This window comes from Mastigoproctus giganteus, chromosome 13, assembly GCF_048544385.1.
Source record: "Mastigoproctus giganteus isolate SK-2022 chromosome 13, ASM4854438v1, whole genome shotgun sequence".
Classification (NCBI taxonomy): Eukaryota; Metazoa; Arthropoda; class Arachnida; order Uropygi; family Thelyphonidae; genus Mastigoproctus; species Mastigoproctus giganteus.
In genome coordinates this window covers 147,053,413-147,073,416 of record NC_143587.1, presented here as the reverse complement: position 1 = coordinate 147,073,416, position 20,004 = coordinate 147,053,413, and the positions used below count along the sequence as shown (strand labels likewise).

General features: G+C 37.6%; 1 protein-coding gene across 1 annotated transcript in view; it reads right to left on the bottom strand.

Moving 5' to 3' along the window:
* Window positions 1-20,004, bottom strand: part of LOC150076512 (uncharacterized) — a 188,149-nt gene that overhangs the window by 76,415 nt on the left and 91,730 nt on the right. Inside the window, exons 5-6 of the mRNA XM_090387374.1 lie at window positions 7,434-7,498; window positions 1,004-1,129 (exon numbers count right to left, since the gene is read on the bottom strand). Coding sequence (XP_090243500.1) covers window positions 1,004-1,129; window positions 7,434-7,498 — 191 coding nt within the window. The remainder of the gene's footprint in view (window positions 1-1,003; window positions 1,130-7,433; window positions 7,499-20,004) is intronic.

Genomic DNA, 20,004 nt, shown 5'->3' with positions numbered 1-20,004 from the left:
TTAACAATGAAATTTGACCATAATAATGTCAAGTGAAGACAATAGTTTAAGCATAAACAATGATTTATTTATCCAAAGAAATGAAAACATAGCCTTTAAAATGCACACTCATTGATGGTTCATCATTCATTGTTGGTTTGTTGGAAGCACAAGGAATTGTCTTCTTTGGAAATGCTTCAAGATTCGTTTATTTCCAAGACAGTCTTTTCTTTATAAATTTCATGATAGCATGCATAAGCACTTTTTAAATCTGTAGCAACTTTACTAGTGCAGTTGAAATTTGAATCTTGTCACTCAAAACCTCAATTGCTTTTTCTGTGTTGAAAAGCTTCATCAAACCCCTTGAGAGTGAAAGAACGAACAGGAGTTTCAGCTGTTAAACCTTCTTCCACAGCTTCTTCACATTTTGCCATTTCAATGAGGTCTTCATTTGTGAGCTCTCCATTGTGTACTTGAAGTAGATCAGTGATGTCAGTTTTAGAAACCAAGTTGCAATTGGTCAGCAACATTTACAATCGCTTCTGTTTAATTTTGTACGAGCTCTGCTGGCTCTTGAAATCCTTCAAAGTTATCGATAAAGTGATGAGAGAGTTTATTCCAAACACATTTCATTTTCTCTGTAATTTTGTCCCACACTTGTTTTGTTATTTTTATTGCATCTAAAATATGGAATTCTTCCCAAAATTCTTTAAGAGTTGGACCGTCCCATTATCTCTGTCTGAACAAACAAATGCATGCTCAGTAGTACTGTATTATATAGCTACATGCGTGGTTTGAAATGCTGTATTAATGAACGTTTAGCATTTATTATTGAAATTAATGTTCATATTTTCCATTTTTTTAATATTTTACAAAAATAACTGGTAAACCCGGGAACTCATAAAGCAAAAACTCGTAAGGCAGGAAATGCCTGTATTGTAATATATTGTGAACTTATTGTAAAAAGGATTTTTCGTACCTGATATGAAAGGGTACAATTAATCTTAATTACTAATCTGCTTACCTTTATTGTTGAGTCACTGGACCCACTTACTAATCGATTTCCTTCCAAGTGTAAACAGCGAACTGTTCCAGAATGACCAACTAAAGTCATTACAGACCATGGACTGTTTGTTCGAATGTTCCAAACCTTTCAAAAAAGGGGGAAGGAGAAGGAAAAAGCTTAATATACTTTTTCAATTTTTTTTTTTAAAGTAGAGAATAAGATGAAAATCTGACACAAAATGTAGGCCTCTAAAAGGACTTACTTTATCATTACATTTTAAAAACTAATTTAGGAAAGAAAAGTGGCATAGTAACAACATGCACTATTATGCCCTAAATCACAGAACTTCAATTTAACTACTAACCTAATTAACTATGTTATAACCTACAAATATTTTTGGCACTATTTAGAAAAATAAAGAAACAAATGACAACAGAGTTTATTTTTATGAGGGCACAGTGGGAGATATACAGGGAGGGGGATAGTTTATTAGGAACATCTTACCATCCAAGGAGTTGGCCATTCTGTTAGAAACAGTGTTACTTGTCTGTACCATGTAGTACACTGTCTATAGTAGAGCAGCCAACATAAAATAGTTATGCTGTTGTTGGTATGAGTGTTTAGTGGCAAGAGCAGCTGTGGCTAAATTGTGCCTTTCACCGAGTTAGCTGTGCCATGGTCATATGGGAGAGAACTATATGATTGTGGTAAAATAATTTGTACAAGTGAATTCTTTTTTTAAAAAGTGAAAAGGTTTGGCTCCATTTGTATCATTTCCTATTAGTAGAATCTAAAATTCTCTATAGATTTGTGTGATGCTATTATGGAGCTGAAAGCTACATTTTTCTGATAGACTGATAACACCGAACAACAAATTTTGGGTCATATCTTGTTATGGGCATGAAAGCAATTTTACTTTATATATTTTGGTGTGCTAAAACAGAAATAGTGCTTAAAATGGCAGATCTTGTTTTCAAAAAGAGTAGTTTTTTTATATTTATACAAGGTATTTTTTATTTATATGGCAATAAGATGTAGCTACGGCTGACATGGTCACACTTCATTTGCTTTTGTAACTTTGTTCCATCACTGCGATGTCTTGATAGAAGCACTCACCACGTCCATTGCTGACAGCACCACAGTTTGGCGGGAATAAATCCAGGTGTGAGTGCAAGAAATGCATTTTCAATGACATGTTGCACCCCAGTTTTTCGTAAGAAGTAATGAGATCTTCCACAAGCTGCCTGTAGTTGCTGGTTTGAAAATTTCCTAGAAAACCAGTCGAAACATTTTGAAAGGCTTTCCACGCTGATTTCTCACTATCACATATTCAAAGTGTTCCTCTTTGAAAAGTTACCTTATTTGTGAACCAATGAAAATGCCTGCCTTAATCTTCTCTGTACTAAGTCTTGGGAATTTCTCTTGCAAGTATGTGAATGCAGGACTGTTCACTTCCCAAGTCTACACAAAATAAAATTTTTTATGAGCCCCAAGGAGATTAGGCAAACGAATACAGATTACGATAAATCTTTGGCAAAGGATGCTAAGAAACAGAGCAAGGAATTCTATAAACATTAGAAGGAAGGGGATGAATCAGATGAATGGGGGATTTTGTAGGGATGTTGTTATTTGATTTTTAAGAGCATGGGGTATTGTCAATGATATACAGGAATTTTGCTAGTAGGGAAAAGGAGATGATTATCCCTTTGTATAAGGCAATGGTCAAGCCACACCTTGAGTACTGTGTACAGGTCTGGAGGCCTCATTTTTGGAAGGATGTAGAGTTGCTGGAGAGAGTACAGAGAAGGGCAACAATATTGGTGAGGGGAACGAAGGGATTCTCTTACGAAGAAAGGCTTAAGTTCTGCAAATAGCAGCGTCTGGAGACTAGGCACCTGCAAGGTGATCTGATTGAAGTGTATAAGGCCTTGAATGGGTTGAGAGCAGGCCAATTCTGATGGGATTCTTCCTCTTGCTCAGATTATGAACCTGTGGGGGATAAATTAAAATTGAGGAAAGAGTTGTAGAATACGTAGATGGTGCAAACTTGCCTCTGGCCAATGTGTAGTTAACTGCTGGAACAAACTTCCATCTGTCATTGTCGAAGTTGATAGCTTAAATAAATTCAAGGATGAGCTGCACAAACTTTTAGAGGGAATGGATGCGTGAAATGTTTTTTTTCCTTCTGGCTGATGCTACATAAATTTGCTTTCATGCATCATATGCCTCTACTACTACTATTTTTTTGTGAAGAGAGAGGTACAAATGGTAGAATTGTTTCTTTTTTTGGCAGATGCAGAAAAAGCTGACTTCCTTGCATCTTTTAGCCATTTTAACACTAATACCAGTGTCTAATGTCTTTGATGTGCTATAACTTTAGACAAGGTCTTATCTGCAAGAGATTCATTTTTTAATTAAAATATGTTAATTTAATCAGTTTGGTAAATAATGTAAACAAATTGCATTTCAGGTTTCATGTTAATCGAGCTGTAGAATATAGTGTTATCTACCACTGCAGTATAATTTTAAAGCTCCGCAGGCAAGAGGCAAGTTAGGCATTGAGGCATTGTATTTTGCAGAATTCCCCAAAAGAACTCAGAGGGCAATAGTATTTTGAAAAGCATTCATAATGTATGTGAGATATTACATTAAGCTGTTGCCAAAATTCTATTAATCTATAGCAAGAGAAATTGTGATTAAGACAAAAGAAATACCCCACAGCTTGATATATATATATATATATGTATTTTTTTTTTAAATCTCAATTTTGAAAATAGAACTTCTCAGTTTGAACGCCATAATCAACATGTGCCAACCGAAGTGCACAGGGAAGTCAGGTTGACATTATACGAACTGGTTAGCCAGCAAGTTCCCCTATGGTCATAATTATTGAAATGTGGTGCTTCTTCAATATAATTCACAAATCTACAGAAACAGTGAGAAGATTTAAGGAAATGTCAAAGAAGGATTTTCTAATGGCAACAACTTAGGACAAGTGCATTACATCAAGCTGGGACTATTTAAAAAAATTAAAAAAAACATCAAAATCTGAATGTACATTTAGGTAAAAAAAATAATTAAGGCAAGAATAAAAGCAATTTGAAATAAATGCAGATGTAGACTGAAGACTTTTGAATCATAATGCTGTACAACGACACGTTGTTCAACCACGCCTTTCAATGATCATAAAAGGTTTGTTTTGAAAGTAATGAGCACTACTCTTCCACAGAATTACTAGAAAAATTCATGCATATTTTATTTTACTCATAACCTGTATGTACAGCTTCTCTGACTACTCTGTCACTCTCATGATGCTCACCCCATGTGCTTCTTCAAGGGTCTGAACAGGTAGCAGACTGAGGGAAAGGCAAGTCCAAGTTGGTTTTTTTTTTTTTTTTACTAAAGCAGGAATATCTAAAAAATTTTATATGAAGGAGAGTGCACAGCACATAAACTGCACAATAATTGTGTATATTTGTATTATGCAAGAAATCCACATATGACTTTTAATGGCCATACTTATCCATTTTCAACACATTCAATGACTGAAAGCCAAAACTAAACCAAAGGAATAAAAAAATTCAAATTAGGTGGTGGTAGATATTTTAATTTTTAAAGCATGTGCATTATCAGCAAGTTCACAAGTCAGGTACTTTTATAAATAGGTGAGCTATGAGGCAGCAATCAATTATGATGATTTTGAAACATTATATACAGATAATTCTTTATCACTTTTACAAATTTTGATTAATTGAATAACGCACACTTTATGCAGAAGAACAAAAAAAATTATAGTAAAACAAATTAGAAATGAAAAATGTCAATTACCAAATGCAATATGTAATGAAAGCAGAATACTTCAGTAAACCGTTTCACTTTCAAACAAAAGCTGAATCTTTTTTGATTGCACAACTGTTATTTATCATCATTCACAACAACTCCTTCAAGTAATAAAACATTTTATTTTATTTTTATTAAATAAAAATAAAACATTTTGTTTTATTTTTATTTAATAAAAATAAAACAAAAATAAAATCCAATATTTCTGCAAATGTTAGAAGCACTGCTGTTTTGAGATCATGATCTGTACCACCTGCAGCTCTTTCTGGATCTCACACACTTCATCACATCTCCAGCCTTTAAGCTCCAATTTCATCTTGAGGAACAAGAAGTTACAAAGGAACAGGTATGGAGGATTGAGGAACCACAGCTAATTTGTTCTTGGTAAAAAAAAGGTAAAAAAAAAAAAAAAAAAAAACAGCTGCACAGACAAAAGCTATATGCATCACAGGTTCAAATTTTAATTTGAAGATATGGTACATATAATTTCATTAATAGTACACCACCAGTATTCATGGATGCCCTAAACACATTTAGCCCACGTCTGATCACTTTTAAACCTGATAAACCACTCAGTCTGTGTCCTTCCCATGATATTATCACCAAAATCTGTTTTCAGTATTTCACAAGTCTTTGAAGCAGTTTTTCAAAGTTTAATGTAAAACATGATGCAAATTCTTTGTTCCTTCACATCAACCATTTCAATAATTAATATCTTATTGCAGACAGTGAATGGTTACATGATTGCCTAATGCAATAATACCAATAACAGCGACAATGCTAGGGGTTGAAGAACACACTGAATACACAAGCAATTATACAGGGTGTCTCAAAAATTTTGGTACAAACATTTATGGGAGGTAGGTAACACCTAAAGGAATGTGAATCACATAGGAACCCATAACCGGAAAGGTCACCATAAGTCGGTACATGGCGCTGTTCATCAGTTTGCAAGAAGGAAAATTTCTGATTTACTCATTCAAGCAGTAGTCGCCGCATGAAGAGCATGCAGCGATATATGAACTGTGAGCTGGCAGACATGCACCTAGTGTATAGATTAGCAGAGGGCCCACGCCGTGTGCACCACCATGCAGCACAACATCGCTTCGCAATATATGTGTGGGCACGTATGGTCGGTGACCGATTAGTCGGCCCATACCTGTTACCATCCCGCATGAACTTCGTTAAATATCGGATCTTTCTTGAACAAGTTCTACCAGGGTTACTTGACGATGTTCCAGCAAATATGAGATGCAACATTTGGTTTCAACATGAAGGGACGCCTGCCCATTATGGAAGGTGTGTTCGTGACCATTTGAACAGGCGTTTTGGGCGTCGATGGATTGGCCGTGGTGGATCCGTTTCCTGGCCCCCAGGCTCACCTGATTTATCGAGCCTTGATTTCTTTCTGTGGGGGGGCCTCAAATCTATCGTGTATGAATCACCTGTGGAGATGGAAATGGATCTCGTGGCGAGACTGCTACTGTCAAAGAAACTCCAGGTGTTCGATTCGACCGTGTCCGCCAATCCATGCTGCGTCGGTGTCATGCATGCATCGCGTCTCATGGTGGAACCTTCGAGCATCTGTTGTAACATCGTGAAATGCATCCATCTCATACTCCATTGTTAATATTATGTCAAATAAATGTTTGCCACTAATTACTGTCTTGTGTCATTTCTGCTTCTTGTGCCTCTGCTACTACTTTCCCGTGACGTTTCCGGTTATGGGTTCCTATGCGATTCACATTCCTTTAGATGTTACCTACCTCCCCTAAACGTTTGTACCAATATTTTTGAGATACCCTGTATAGTGGTTAGGTAAAGCAAACATTATAATAGTGAAACTCAGCAGACTAACTCGTAATGAAGCAATATGATAGAACCTATCAGCACAAAGCTTCACTGTGTAGCATTCTTTCTCCTAGCTGCCAGTCTAAGAGTTTTTGGTTAGTATTTCTTGTGAAAAAAATACTAGGCATCATAACAACTGGGTGCTTGAAATGTTTTATGCTCTGGATGAGAATAAACATAGATACAAAACTCTTTCTGCTATTCCTTCCAGCAATTTTCAACCACTTTGGAGTTGAAGCTCCGACAATCTGGTGAGTAAGGAAGTATCGGAAATCTGTTGGCAGTGCTGCCTGTACTGGAATTTCTAGTAATACAAAAAAATTGATATGCAATTTCCCATTTCTTATCTCCAATTTAAATTATCTATTAAAATTTACTTAACTTTGCCAAGTTAGAGATTTATGTGCCTGTACACTAAATCTTAAACTTTGACAAGTTAAAGATTTAGTGTACAGGCACAATAATTATAAATATTCTGAAATTGTTCATTAGCTTTATAATAAGTCTCATTTCTGTACAAGCTACAATGAATTTGCGAATTTAATAATTTATTCTTATTCACAACACTGCTGAAGCTATTCTCTCTCTCTCTCTCTCCCCAAAATTTATAATGTAATATATTTCTGAAAATTGTATTTTTAATGTAAACAATCAGTTCATGACACAAAGATATACAGTATTTACTAATTGATGCAATTAAAAAGTAAAGTCCTCTTACATCACTTTTAACAAAAATACATTTATTTCTAGAACTTACTTTAATAGTTTTATCCGATGATCCACTAACAATTCGTGTGTCATCAAACTGCACGCAAAATACCCCTAAGAAAGAAGGAGCATATGAAAAACTAATCTTTAAAATTTTTTTTAATACAAAATTTTACAAAACTCCAGAGAACTTGCTTTCATATCTACTTAATGGCCTGATTACCTCTACGGAGACTTAAAAAAAAAAAAAAAAAAAAATATATATATATATATAGTATCAGTATTAATAGTGGCAAATGATGCAAGAAAGCAGGCTTATAGAGCATCAGCCAAAAAAAAATAGTTTTCCACATCTTGTCCATCCCACCAATAAGTTGTCTAGTTCTTCCACGAGTTTATTCGAACTACCCACTTTCAAAACAATAGATGGAAGTTTGTTTCAACCTTCAACCATCCACTGGCTGAAGGCAACTTCTGCACATCAATTTTGTAACCATTTTGCCTCAATTAGAATACATGCCCTATTCTGTGTATAGTCTGAGCAAGAGGTAAAATGGCATTAGCGCTGAGCTTGCTCAATCCATTCAAAGCCTTAAACACCTCAATCAGATCACCTCACAGACTAGTAGTTGTTGATGACTATTGTCAGGGAAACAGGGAACATGCTTTGTAAAAAGGATAGGTGGAACAGGACCAGGGTATGTCTGCCAGGGGCAAAGGTTGATGACGTTGTACACGTTGGCACTAATGATATCAAGAGTAGGCGACCGGCAGAATTGCTAAAAGCCGTGAAATAGGGTTGAATTTGAAAGTGTCTGCAATTCTGCCCAGACACGATAAGAGGGAGTATATGATGAGAGCCTTGTCGATCAATTCGGCCCTGGAAAGATTGTGCAAGGCTCAAGGGGTAGAATTTTTTTCAGCCTGGACTGTACTTGTTAACAGGAGAGATTGCTTCAACAGGGATGGGATACACTTAAATAGAAAGGGTGCAAGAATATTTGCTGATGCTATCGAGGCAGTGTTAGGTGGGTCGGAAAACTGCTAGCTTGGAGGGAGACAAAGACGAATAGATTAACAGTAGCCATTGCATGTATACTTGCGTGTACACCAATGCTAGGAGTTTAGTAAATAAATTTGATGAATTTGAGGTATTGCTCAACTCAAAACATCAAAGGCAGATATTGTTGGGATATCAGAGACGGTGTCACATAGATATAAGGAATGCAGAACTGGAATTTGGGGAATACAACGTCTACAGAAAGGATAGACTGGATAGGAAGGGAGGAGGGGTTATGCTATTAGTTAAGAAATACATAAAATCAAAGGAAGTGAAGCCAGTGGACATCACTGGACAGTGCAGTGTCGAGTCAGTTTGGTGTGACATAAGCATTGGGAGATCAAAATTGAGAGTAGGAGTGTACTATAGGCCTAATGACTCTGATGAGTATAATAAGATACTGTACAGGGAAATAGAGTAGGCCAGTAAATCAGAGAGTCTTATAAAGGGAGATTTTAATTTCCCAGATATTGACTGGAATTTGGGGGCTGGTCACTCACACACTAGCAAGGCTTTTGGGGATTTATTGGATGATTGTTTTCTACATCAGCATGTTCAGGAGGCAACTAGAGGGAAGAATACTCTTGATTTGATTATCAGCAGTGATTCTTCATGCATTAAGAATCTGCAGATAAATGAACCACTAGGTGGCAGTGATCACAGTGTGCTGAAGTGGGATTTACTCAAAGAGGTAACTACCATTAGGGGTAAAGGGAAGGGTTATTGCTTTCGTAAAGGCGACTACGATGGACTGAGACAGTATTTAAATTCTATACAGTGGGACCAACTGATGATGTTACCAACAGCAAATGCAAAATGGGAAGCATTCAAAGAACTTATTTTGGAAGCTACTAGGCTATACATACCAACTAAGAAATATTGTTCAAAGTTTAGGCCTAAATGGATGTCAGATGAACTGATGAGGCATATGGCAGAGAAGAAACATGCATGGGATACATACAAATTAACACGTGACACAGAAGCCTATGATAGATACAAGTTGATCTGTAACCAAGTTACAAAGGAGGTTAGGCAGGCGAAGGCAGATTACGAGAAATCTTTGGCAAGGGATGCAAAGAAAAACAGCAAAGAGTTCTTTACTTATGTAAACTCTAGAAGGAAGGGGATGAATCAGATTGGTCCACTTGATATCGATGGGTCAACTGTTGATGATCCTGCTCAAGTAGCTAACAAACTAAATGAATATTTTGCATCGACATTCACACATGAGGAGTTATTTAGCGAGGGGAAAGCCAGAGGTGTATTCAACTCTAGCAGTAAGCTACAGAATCTTGTAATAACTGAGAGTAAAGTGGAGGAGAAATTGTTGAAGATAAACACAAGAAAGGCACCCGGGGTGGATGGGATCTATCCAGTTATATTAAAGGAGGCAGCAAAGGAAGTAAGCAAACCCTTAGCCATAATTATGAGAGCTTGCTTGGACTCAGGGAAGGTACCCACAGACTGGAGATGTGCAAATGTCACCCCAATTCACAAAGGAGATCAAAGGCTGACACAAGTAATTATAGACTGTGAGTTTAACTTCTGTTCCAGGAAAATTAATAGAGGCACTAGTTAAAGAAGCACTGCAGGATCATTTAGACAAGACTTCAGCTATAGCTCGGACACAGCATGGTTTTGTTAAGGGGAAGTCTTGCCTGACCAATTTGATTGGATACTATGATGCAGTCACAAAGGAACTGGATGCAGGGAATAACTTTGATATTATATACTTTGATATTGATATTATATATCAAAAGCCTATCTTACAAAGGCTTTTGATACTGTTACACATGGAAGACTGCTGCACAAATTGGAGCAGTGTGGCATTGGAGGCAAATTGCTGCTGTGGATAAAGGAGTGGCTGAGGGGGAGAAGACAGAGAGTGGTAATCAATGGACACTGCTCATCGTGGACTAATGTTATTAGTGGAGTCCTTCAGGGCTCAGCATTGGGTCCATTATTGTTTTCTGTATTCATAAATGATATTGATGAGGGTATATCAAGCTTAATGTCGAAGTTTGCAGACGATACAAAGGTAGGCAGGGTTGTCAAGGACACTACTGACACTATGCTGCTGCTGCAACAGGATTTGGAAAGGTTGAGCAGATGGGCTGAGAGGTGGCAAATGAAGATTAACATTGACAAATGTAAAGTACTACACATGGGAAACAGCAACCCCAGAGCAACGTATCAACTCTGTGGTACTACACTGACAGTGGTAGAGAATGAAAGGGACCTGGGGGTGGTTGTGCAAGCAAATAAGAAGTTCTCTGAGCAGTGCAGACGGGCTGCAAGAGTAGCTCATGGTGTATTGTCAATGATATATAGGAATTTTTCTAGCAGGGATAAGAAGGTGATTATTCCCTTGTATAAGGCAATGGTCAGGCCACACCTAGAGTACTGTATACAGGTCTGGGGGCCTCATTTCAAGAAGGATGTAGAGCTGCTGGAACGAGTACAGAGAAGGGCAACAAGATTAGTGAATGGAACAAAGGGGGTGCTCTTATGAAGAAAGGCTTAAGTTTTGCAAATTACAGTGTATGAAGACTAGGCACCAGCGAGGTGATCTGATAGAGGTGTATAAAGCCTTGAACGGTTTGAGCATGCTCAATGCTGATGGGATTCTTCCTCTCGCTCAGAATAATCACCTGAGAGGGCATAAATTCAAATTGAGGAAAGACAGATGTAGGATAGACGTGCGGAAATTTGCCTTTAGCCAGCGGGTGGTTGGTTGGTGGAACAGACTTCCATCCCTTGTCGTGGAAGTTGATAGCCTAAATAAGTTTAAGGCTCAGCTGGACAGATATTTTGAACAAACAGAGGGGTGAAGTGGAAGTGGTTTTTTTTTTTTTTTTTTGGCTGATGCTGCATAAGCTTGCTTTCTTGCATCAAATGCCTCTACTAATGCTAATGCTAATGCAGACACCTAGTCTCCAGACTCTACAATTTAAAGAACTGAACCTTTTCTTGGTAAGCTCACTCTTTTGTTCCCTTCATCAATCTTACTGCACTTCTCTGCACTTGTTCCAGCAGATCTCCATCCTTCCAAAAATGAAGCCTCCACACCTGTATGCACTACTCAAGATGAGGCCTAACCATTGTGTAGTAAAATGGGATAATGACGTCCTTATCCCTACTAGCAAAGTTCCTGTATATATCAATGACAAAACCGCATGAGTTGTCTTGGAAGCCTGTTTGCATTCCTCAGAGAACTTCATATCTAACTGCAAATTACCCTCAGGTCTTTTCCGTTTTCTCTACCCAGAGTGTAGTACTACACAGTTGGTAAGTTAATCTGCTTTCAGTAATATCGTCAATTGGTCCCACTTCATAAAATTTAAAAATTGTCTGAAAGCACTGTAGTCAACCTTATGAAAGCAAAAGCCCTTCGCTTTACCAGTGATAGTGGTTACATCTTTAAGAAAATTCCACATCAGTACACTGTGATCGATGCCACCCAATGAGTACATTCTTAATAAATTCATCTTGGAAGCTACTAGGCTTTTCATACCAACACAGAAATATTGTTCAAGATTTAGGCCTAAATGGATGTCAGATGAACTAATTAGACATGTGACAGAAAAGAAAAATGCATGTGATACATTTAAATTAACATGTGACACAGAAGCCTATGATAGATATAAGCTGGTCTGTAACCAAGTTACAAAGTAGGTTAGGCAGGCGAAGGCAGATTACGAGAAACCTTTGGCAAAGGATGCAAAGAAAAACAGCAAAGAGTTCTTTACTTATGTAAACTCTAGAAGGAAGGGGATGAACCAGATTTTTCCACTTGATATCGATGGTTCAACAGTTGATGATCCTGCTCAGGTAGCTAACAAATTAAATGAATATTTTGCATCTTTATTCACACATGAGGAGTTATTGAGAGAGGGAAATGCCAGAGGTGTATTAAACTCTGGCAGTAAGCTAGATAATCTTGTAATAACTGAGAGTAAAGTGGAAGAGAAATTGTTGAAGATAAATATAAGAAAGGCACCTAGGGTGGATGGAATCTATCCAATTATATTAATGAAGGCAGCAAAGGAAGTAATCAAACCCTTAGCCATAATTATGAGAGCTTCCCTGGACTTGCGAGGTACCCATGGACTGGAAATGTGCAAATGTGACCCAAATTCACAAAGGAAGATTAAAGGGAGACAGGTAATTACAGACCTATTAGTTTAACTTCTGTTCTGTTCTGTTCCAGGGAAATTAATGGAGGCAATGGTTAAAGAAGCACTGCAGGATCATCTAGACAAGACTTCAGTTATAGTTCAGACACAGCATGGGTTTGCTAAGTGGATGTCTTGTCTGACTAATTTGATTGGATACTATGATGTAGTCACAAAGGAACTGGATGCAAATAATAACTTTGATATCATATATTTGGATCTTAGAAAAGCCTTTGATACTGTTGCACATGGAAGACTGCTGCACAAATTGGAGCAGTGTGGCATTGGAGGCAAATTGCTGCTATGGATAAAGGGATGGTTGAGTGGAAGAAGACAGAGAGTGGTAATCAATGGACACTGCTCTTCGTGGACTAATGTTATTAGTGGAGTCCCTCAGGGTTCAGTGTTGGGTCCACTGTTGTTTTCTGTATTTATAAATGATATTGATGATGGTATATCAGGCTTAATGTCCAAGTTTGCAGATGATACGAAGGTTGGCAGGGTTGTTAAGGACACTAAGGACAATACGCTGCTGCAACAGGATCTAGAAAAGTTGAGCAGTGGGCTGAGAGGTGGCAAATGAAGTTTAACATTGACAAATGTAAAGTACTACATATGGAAACAGTAACCCCAAAGTAATGTATCAACTCTGTGGTAACAGACTGACAGGTAGAGAATAAAAAGGACCTGGGGGTAATTGTGCAGGAAGATATGAAGTTTTCTGAGCAGTGCAGATGGTCTGCAAGAGTAGCTTATGGTGTCTTGTCAATGATATATAGGAATTTTTCTAGAAGGGATAAGGAGGTGATTATACCCTTGTACAAGGCAATGGTCAGACCACACATTGAGTACTGTATACAGGTCTGGATGCCTCATTTTAAGAAGGGAGTGTAGAGCTGTTGGAACGAGTGCAGAGAAGGGCAACAAGATTAGTGAATGGAACAAAGGGGTTCTCTTACGAAGAAAGGCTTAAGTTTTGCAAATTACAGAGTCTCGAGACTAGGCACCTGCGAGGTGATCTGATTGAGGTATATAAAGCCTTGAATGGTTTGAACATGCTCAATGCTGATGGGATTCTTCCTCTTGCTCAGAATAATCTCCTGAGAGGGCATAAATTCAAATTGAGTCAAGACGGTTGTAGGATAGATGTGCGGAAGTTTGCCTTTAGCCAGCGGGTAATTGATTGCTGGAACAAACTTCCATCTGTCGTTATAGAAGTTGATAGCTTAAATAGATTCAAGGCAGAACTTGACAAACATTTGGAGCGAGTAGATGGGTGAAATAAGGGTTTTTTTTGGCTGATGCTATAGAAGCTTGCTTTCTTGCATCATGTGCTATTGCTAATGCTAGTGTGTTATGTAGGTTAGTTCTATATGCAAGAAGAAGAAAGGTACCTTTCCTTTCTTTTTTAAAAAGCTTACTTCTTTATTTAGAAGAGTCGAAAATAAATAACTTTATAACTAAACACTTGAAATTTCTCTGTAAACTAGAGAAGGCGCTTTGAAATTCACCTTTAGATTCGCTTTGATCACTCGTTTGGCACTCAGGGCCAAATTGCATGTAGTTCTTCCGTAAATATACTGAATTCTGTATGAAGTTGAGAAATAATTACAGATGATGCCAGATCACAAACATGCTGATTAGTTTTGGAACTATCTGCATATATTTGCATGTAGGAATCATATTGAGTAGTAAGAGAATTATGAGGTGTTGTGAGTGAGAGAGTCAACTCTTTCCAGTTTTTTAAAGGTTAGATCACATAATGGGAAAAGAAAGCCTATGAAGGAATGACAGAACAGTCGAACAGTCAACAGTGGTGGCTGATTTAGAAAGATTAAGCTGCCAGTTTTCAAGCAAGGTGTCAAGACGTATAATGATCAGTTTATGATTTTTTTTAGGAGCATTAGCAACTAAGGCCATATTGCTCCGGGGATATGCGGTGGTCATTCCCTGACCTTTCCGCATCCTCCGTATTTGGTGGTCACGGGCTCAAACCCCGGTCTAATCAAGAAGCATGTGCTACGCACTGCCGCTCCTGCCCCCCCTGGCTACAGAGGCACCTAAAGATCAGTTTATGTACTGATGGATGAAAAGCACAAAGATTTTCACCAGTGAGGTGCAAATAGCTAACTCCAAGTTGGATGAGTCAGCTGATGTATAATTTTAATGGCATAATTCTAAACAAGAGTAATGTTGAAGTGGTGGGTGATGAGCTTCTACACAGAGACTTTGAACAGGAAATGTTTTCCTAGAGAAATGTGTAGGTGCTGCGATGGAGGAGGAGGGGGGGGGGGGTCAACCACTTTAAAGCACCAAGTTTGGCAGAATTACAGACTAGAGATTTATAATCTTGCTATGATCATAATAGCATGATATAAGTGGATAAGAGTATGACAATCAACCCCACAATGTGGCAGCTAATACTCTCAAAATGTTTATTTTTTTTAAAGTAGTGATGATTATAGATGGAATGTTCTGTGTTACTCAGCTAATTTTTATAAGAGGATGGAACTTGAAACCAACACCTGAGGAACACCTTCCTGGATGAAGCTGAAATAGAAAAGAATGAATTTGGACTTGAAAGGATCTATATTTTAGAAAGATCTGAATATATTTGGAGAGTAGCCCCTTAGTCCCAGAATGTGCATATACAGGCACTCCCCCGCCTTATATAATACTCGACTTTATGTAAATTTTTGCAGGCCGGTGCAACCTTAAAAAAATCATGGAAACGTATTTTGCATCCCGTAGGAATAAATGGAGGTATTGTGAAAATATAGTAAGGTGAACCCAATAACACATTGTTTTTTTTGGTAATTCGTTCCAAGACTTTGGAAGTTGAAATTTTCGCTATATAACTAAGCTGTTATCTCTCTAAAAGGTCATTTTTACAATGGAAATTGCACTACACTTTCATCGTTATCATATGTTCTGTGTTATAAAAATCAGTTTTGAACACCTTTGTGATATTTTTACAAAACACATTTCTGGAGGTCACTACCATAAAATAATAAAAACAATTTGCACTTTCCGATTTATTGGACTTTTCTGTTAGTGCAATCTATTATAAAAGGATAGTAAACTCAATCTTACTGCATTTGCAATAATACCAATAACTGGAATTCTGTCGGTTTTTATGTTATGATATTATGTTGAAATGAGTTCCCCTTCACTGAAATCTTCAATCATATAAAAAACATAAATAAATTTTCAGAATCTTTTCTTCATTCCTATTTACTTATGATATTTTTCGAAAACACATTTCTGGAGGTCACTACCATAAAACAATAAAAACAATTTGCACTTTCCGATTTATTGGACTTTTCTGTTAGTGCAATCTATTATAAACGGGTAGTAAACTCAATCTTATTGCATTTGTGATAATACCGATAATTGGAATTCTGTGGGTTTTACGTTACGGTATTATGGTGAAATGAGTCCCTTTCCCTTCACAATGGTGAAGGGAAAGGGACCAGCGGAAAGGGCAAGTGCTGGCAGTGATAAGAAACGAAATAAAATTGATTTAGAAATGAAGATGATTAATTAAGAAGTACGAAGCAGGACAAAGTTTGTCAGCTATTGCACAGAGTTAGGTCTTGCTGTTTCAACAGTGAATACTATTTTAAGGGACAGTGCGTGTATAAAAGAAGGTGCTAAAGGATCAACACACTTAAGATCAACAGTGATCACAAAACAGCGTTCAGGTGCTATATCGAAGATGGAAAAGCTATTAATAATATGGATGGAAAATCAGATTCAGAAGCAAGTGCCCCTGAGTCCAACGGCCATTCAAGTAAAAACAAGATTTATGAAGATACTAAGGATAAGTACGGTGAACCCCAAACCAAGTTCGTGGCAAGCAATGGCTGGTCTAATTGGTTCAAGCATCGTGCTGGTTTCCAAAACATTAAAGGACCCGGTGAAGTCACCAGTGCCGATTCTGCAGCTGCAGAGAAATTTTGTGATGTGTTGGAAAAAATCCCTTCTAAATCTCCACAGCCCTCAACTTCCGCAGCGGCATGTTTATCAGCTGTAGAGTTAATACTAGCAACGATGCTCAAAAGGTAAAACTTGATGATGTTATGTCTATCGCCTCTATCGTTTTGTAATTTTTTCTGCACGATATAAAAAAATTGAATAAATAATTCTATTTACATGTTCGTCGAACATTTCTTTTTTGCTTTAATCAAATTCAGCATTCATAGTTTCAAGTTCTCCATGAGCATTTAGGGAAATTCCGACATGCAAAATTCAACTTTGATGGAGTTCCACAGAACGCAACCCTTACGTAAGTCAGGAAGTGGCTGCAATGCATAATATCATAAAGCCAAGCTATATAAAACCCATTTTCGATCTAAACAAACCACAGACAGATGGTCTTTACTGATGAAAGCATTATGAATCTGAGGTTTTATTTGAATCATGAGGTTGAAGGTAGATTTACCTGCGTGAAAACCACACAGCGATAGGTTAATAAGATTATATTTGTTTAAATAGCAGGTTAGATGACAAGCTTTACACTCTTTTTTTTTTTTTTTTTTTTTTTGTGGAGGTAATTGACCAGTAGTGGCATGGATTCGCCAAGTTTTTGCCTTGTTTTAATAAAGTTATGGGCAAGGCACCAATTAACTAGGAAGGTATCTTCTGAAGAGGATTTAGTCATCATATGTATAGGAAGAGTAGCACATGAAATGCCTGATCACTGAGCTGTTTCAACATAGCGTACCCCATCAAGACTATCAGCACTGTTTTGAGCTTTCAAAAACAAGATTTAGTTGATATGGTAAGTAAACAGTTAGCATTAGCAGCTTATATAGCATCAGCCAAAAAAAAAAACACACACACACGCCCCTTCTTATTTCACTCATCCACCCACTCCAAATGTTTGTCTAGTACTGCCTTGAATCTGTTTAAGTTATCAACTTCTACGACAGATGGAAGTTTGTTCCAGCAATCAACCACTCACTGGTTAAGGTAAATTTCCGCACATCTATCCTACAACTGTCTTTCTTCAAATTGAATTTATGCTCTCTCAGTTGATTATTCTGAGCAAGAGGAAGAAACCCATCAGCATTGAGCCTGCCAAACCATTCAAGGTTTTATACACCTCAATCAGATCACCTTGCAGGTGCCTAGTCTCCAGACACTGTAATTCGCAAAGCCTTTCTTCGTAAGAGCAACCGTTTGTTCCATTCACTAATCTTGTTGCCCTTCTCTATACTCGTTCCAACAGCTCTACATTCTTCTTAATATGAGGCCTCCAGATCTGTATACGGTACTCAAGGTGTGGCCTGACCATTGTCTTATACAAGGGTATAATCACCTCCTTATCCAGCTAGAAAAATTCATTCCTGTATATCACTGACAAGACACCATGGGCTACTCTTGCAGACCGTCTGCACTGCAGAAAACTTCATATCTGCCTGTACAATTAGCCCAGGTCCTCTTCACTCTCTACCACTGTCAGTGTAGTACTGCACAGTTGATATGTTACTCTGGGGTTACTGCTTCCCATATGCAGTACTTTACATTTGTCAATGTTAAACTTCAGTTGCCACCTCTCAGACCATCTACTCAACTTTTCTAGATCCTGTTGCAGCAGTGTACTGTCATTAGTGTCATTAACAACCCTGCCGACCTTCGTATCATCTGCAAACTTGGACATTAAGCCTGATATACCATCATCAGTATCATTAATAAATACAGAAAACAACAATGGATGCAACACTGAACCCTGGGAGACTCCACTAATAACATTAGTCCACAAAGAGCAGTGTCCATTGATTACCACTCTCTGTCTTCTCCAACTCAGCCATCCCTTTATCCATAGCAGCAATTTGTCTCCAATGCAACACTGCTCCAATTTGTGCAGCAGTCTTCCATGTGCAACAGTATCAAAAGCCTTTCTAAGATCCAAATATATGATATCAAAATTATTCTTTGCATCCAGTTCCTTTGTGACCACATCATAGTATCCAATCAAATTGGTCAGACAAGACTTCTCCTTAACATACTCATGCTGTGTCCAAGCTATAACTGAAGTCTTGTCTAGATGATCCTGCAATGCTTCTTTAACCATTGCCTCCATTAATTTCCCTGGAACAGAAGTTCCACTAACAGGTCTGTAATTACCTGTGTCTCACTTTGATCCTTTGTGGATTGGGGTCACATTTGCACATTTCCAGTCCATGGGTACCTCTCTTGAGTCCAAGGAAGCTGTCATAATTATCTAAGGGTTTGCTTACTTCCTTTGCTGCCTCCTTTAATATATCTGGATCGATTCCACCCACCCTAGGTGCCTTTCTTATGTTTATCTTGAACAATTTCTCTTCCACTTTACTCTCAGTTATTACAAGATTATCTAGCTTACTGCCAGAGTTTAATACACCTCTGGCATTTCCCTCTCTCAATAACTCCTCATGTGTGAATAAAGATGCAAAATATTCATTTAATTTGTTAGCTACCTGAGCAGGATCATCAACTGTTGAACCATCGATATCAAGTGGACAAATATGGTTCATCCCCTTCCTTCTAAAGTTTACATAAGTAAAGAACTCTTTACTGTTTTTCTTTGCATCCTTTGCCAAAGATTTCTCGTAATTTGCTTTTGCCTGCCTAACCTCCGTTGTGATTTGGTTACAGACCAGCTTATGTCTATCATAGGCTTCTGTGTCACTTGTTAATTTATAAGTATCCCATCCATTTTTCTTTTCCGCCACATGTCTAATTAAGTTGTAAAAGTGATGGTCAGCAGTTTCAAAATTTAACACCTGTTTTCCAGTGCACGACTTTTAATTTCTGGAAGGCTAGTTTGTGAACTTACGGCAGAGGTTTCAGCAAAGGACTCTCCTAGAGTATCAGCTATGTCTTTTGGAAGTAAAATTTTATGTCAATTCTCATTCTAGGGGTAACACACGTTAAAATTATGTTCCACGTTGGAACAAGAGCATTACTTCATTTCACAAATATTCATTTGCCATGAGTAATTCTTTGGTCCTTTAGTTCTATTAACAGTTTTTCTTCTGACATGTTTGCGGTTCCACTTGGCTACTACCCCCTGAGAGGAGTTCAAAGTAGTATGGGGAGAGATAATGATGGATATTCCTCTGAATGATGCAATTTTCACAGGATGTTCAGACTGTTGCCCATTTAAGACTGATTTGTAAGTTATTAGATCAGCACTTCATTTTTCTAAAAGGACCAACCAGGCTTTCCATGTATTTCTGTACTTTCAATAATGAAAGTGTCTCACCTTTAAATGGTGAGATTGGTTTTATAGAGTGTAATATAAAATGTATAGAAACATATTATTCAGATCTGTCTCATGACATTTGACAGAACATGAGAATAAGTCATCCATCACGTGGTCAGTCAGTGTATGATTA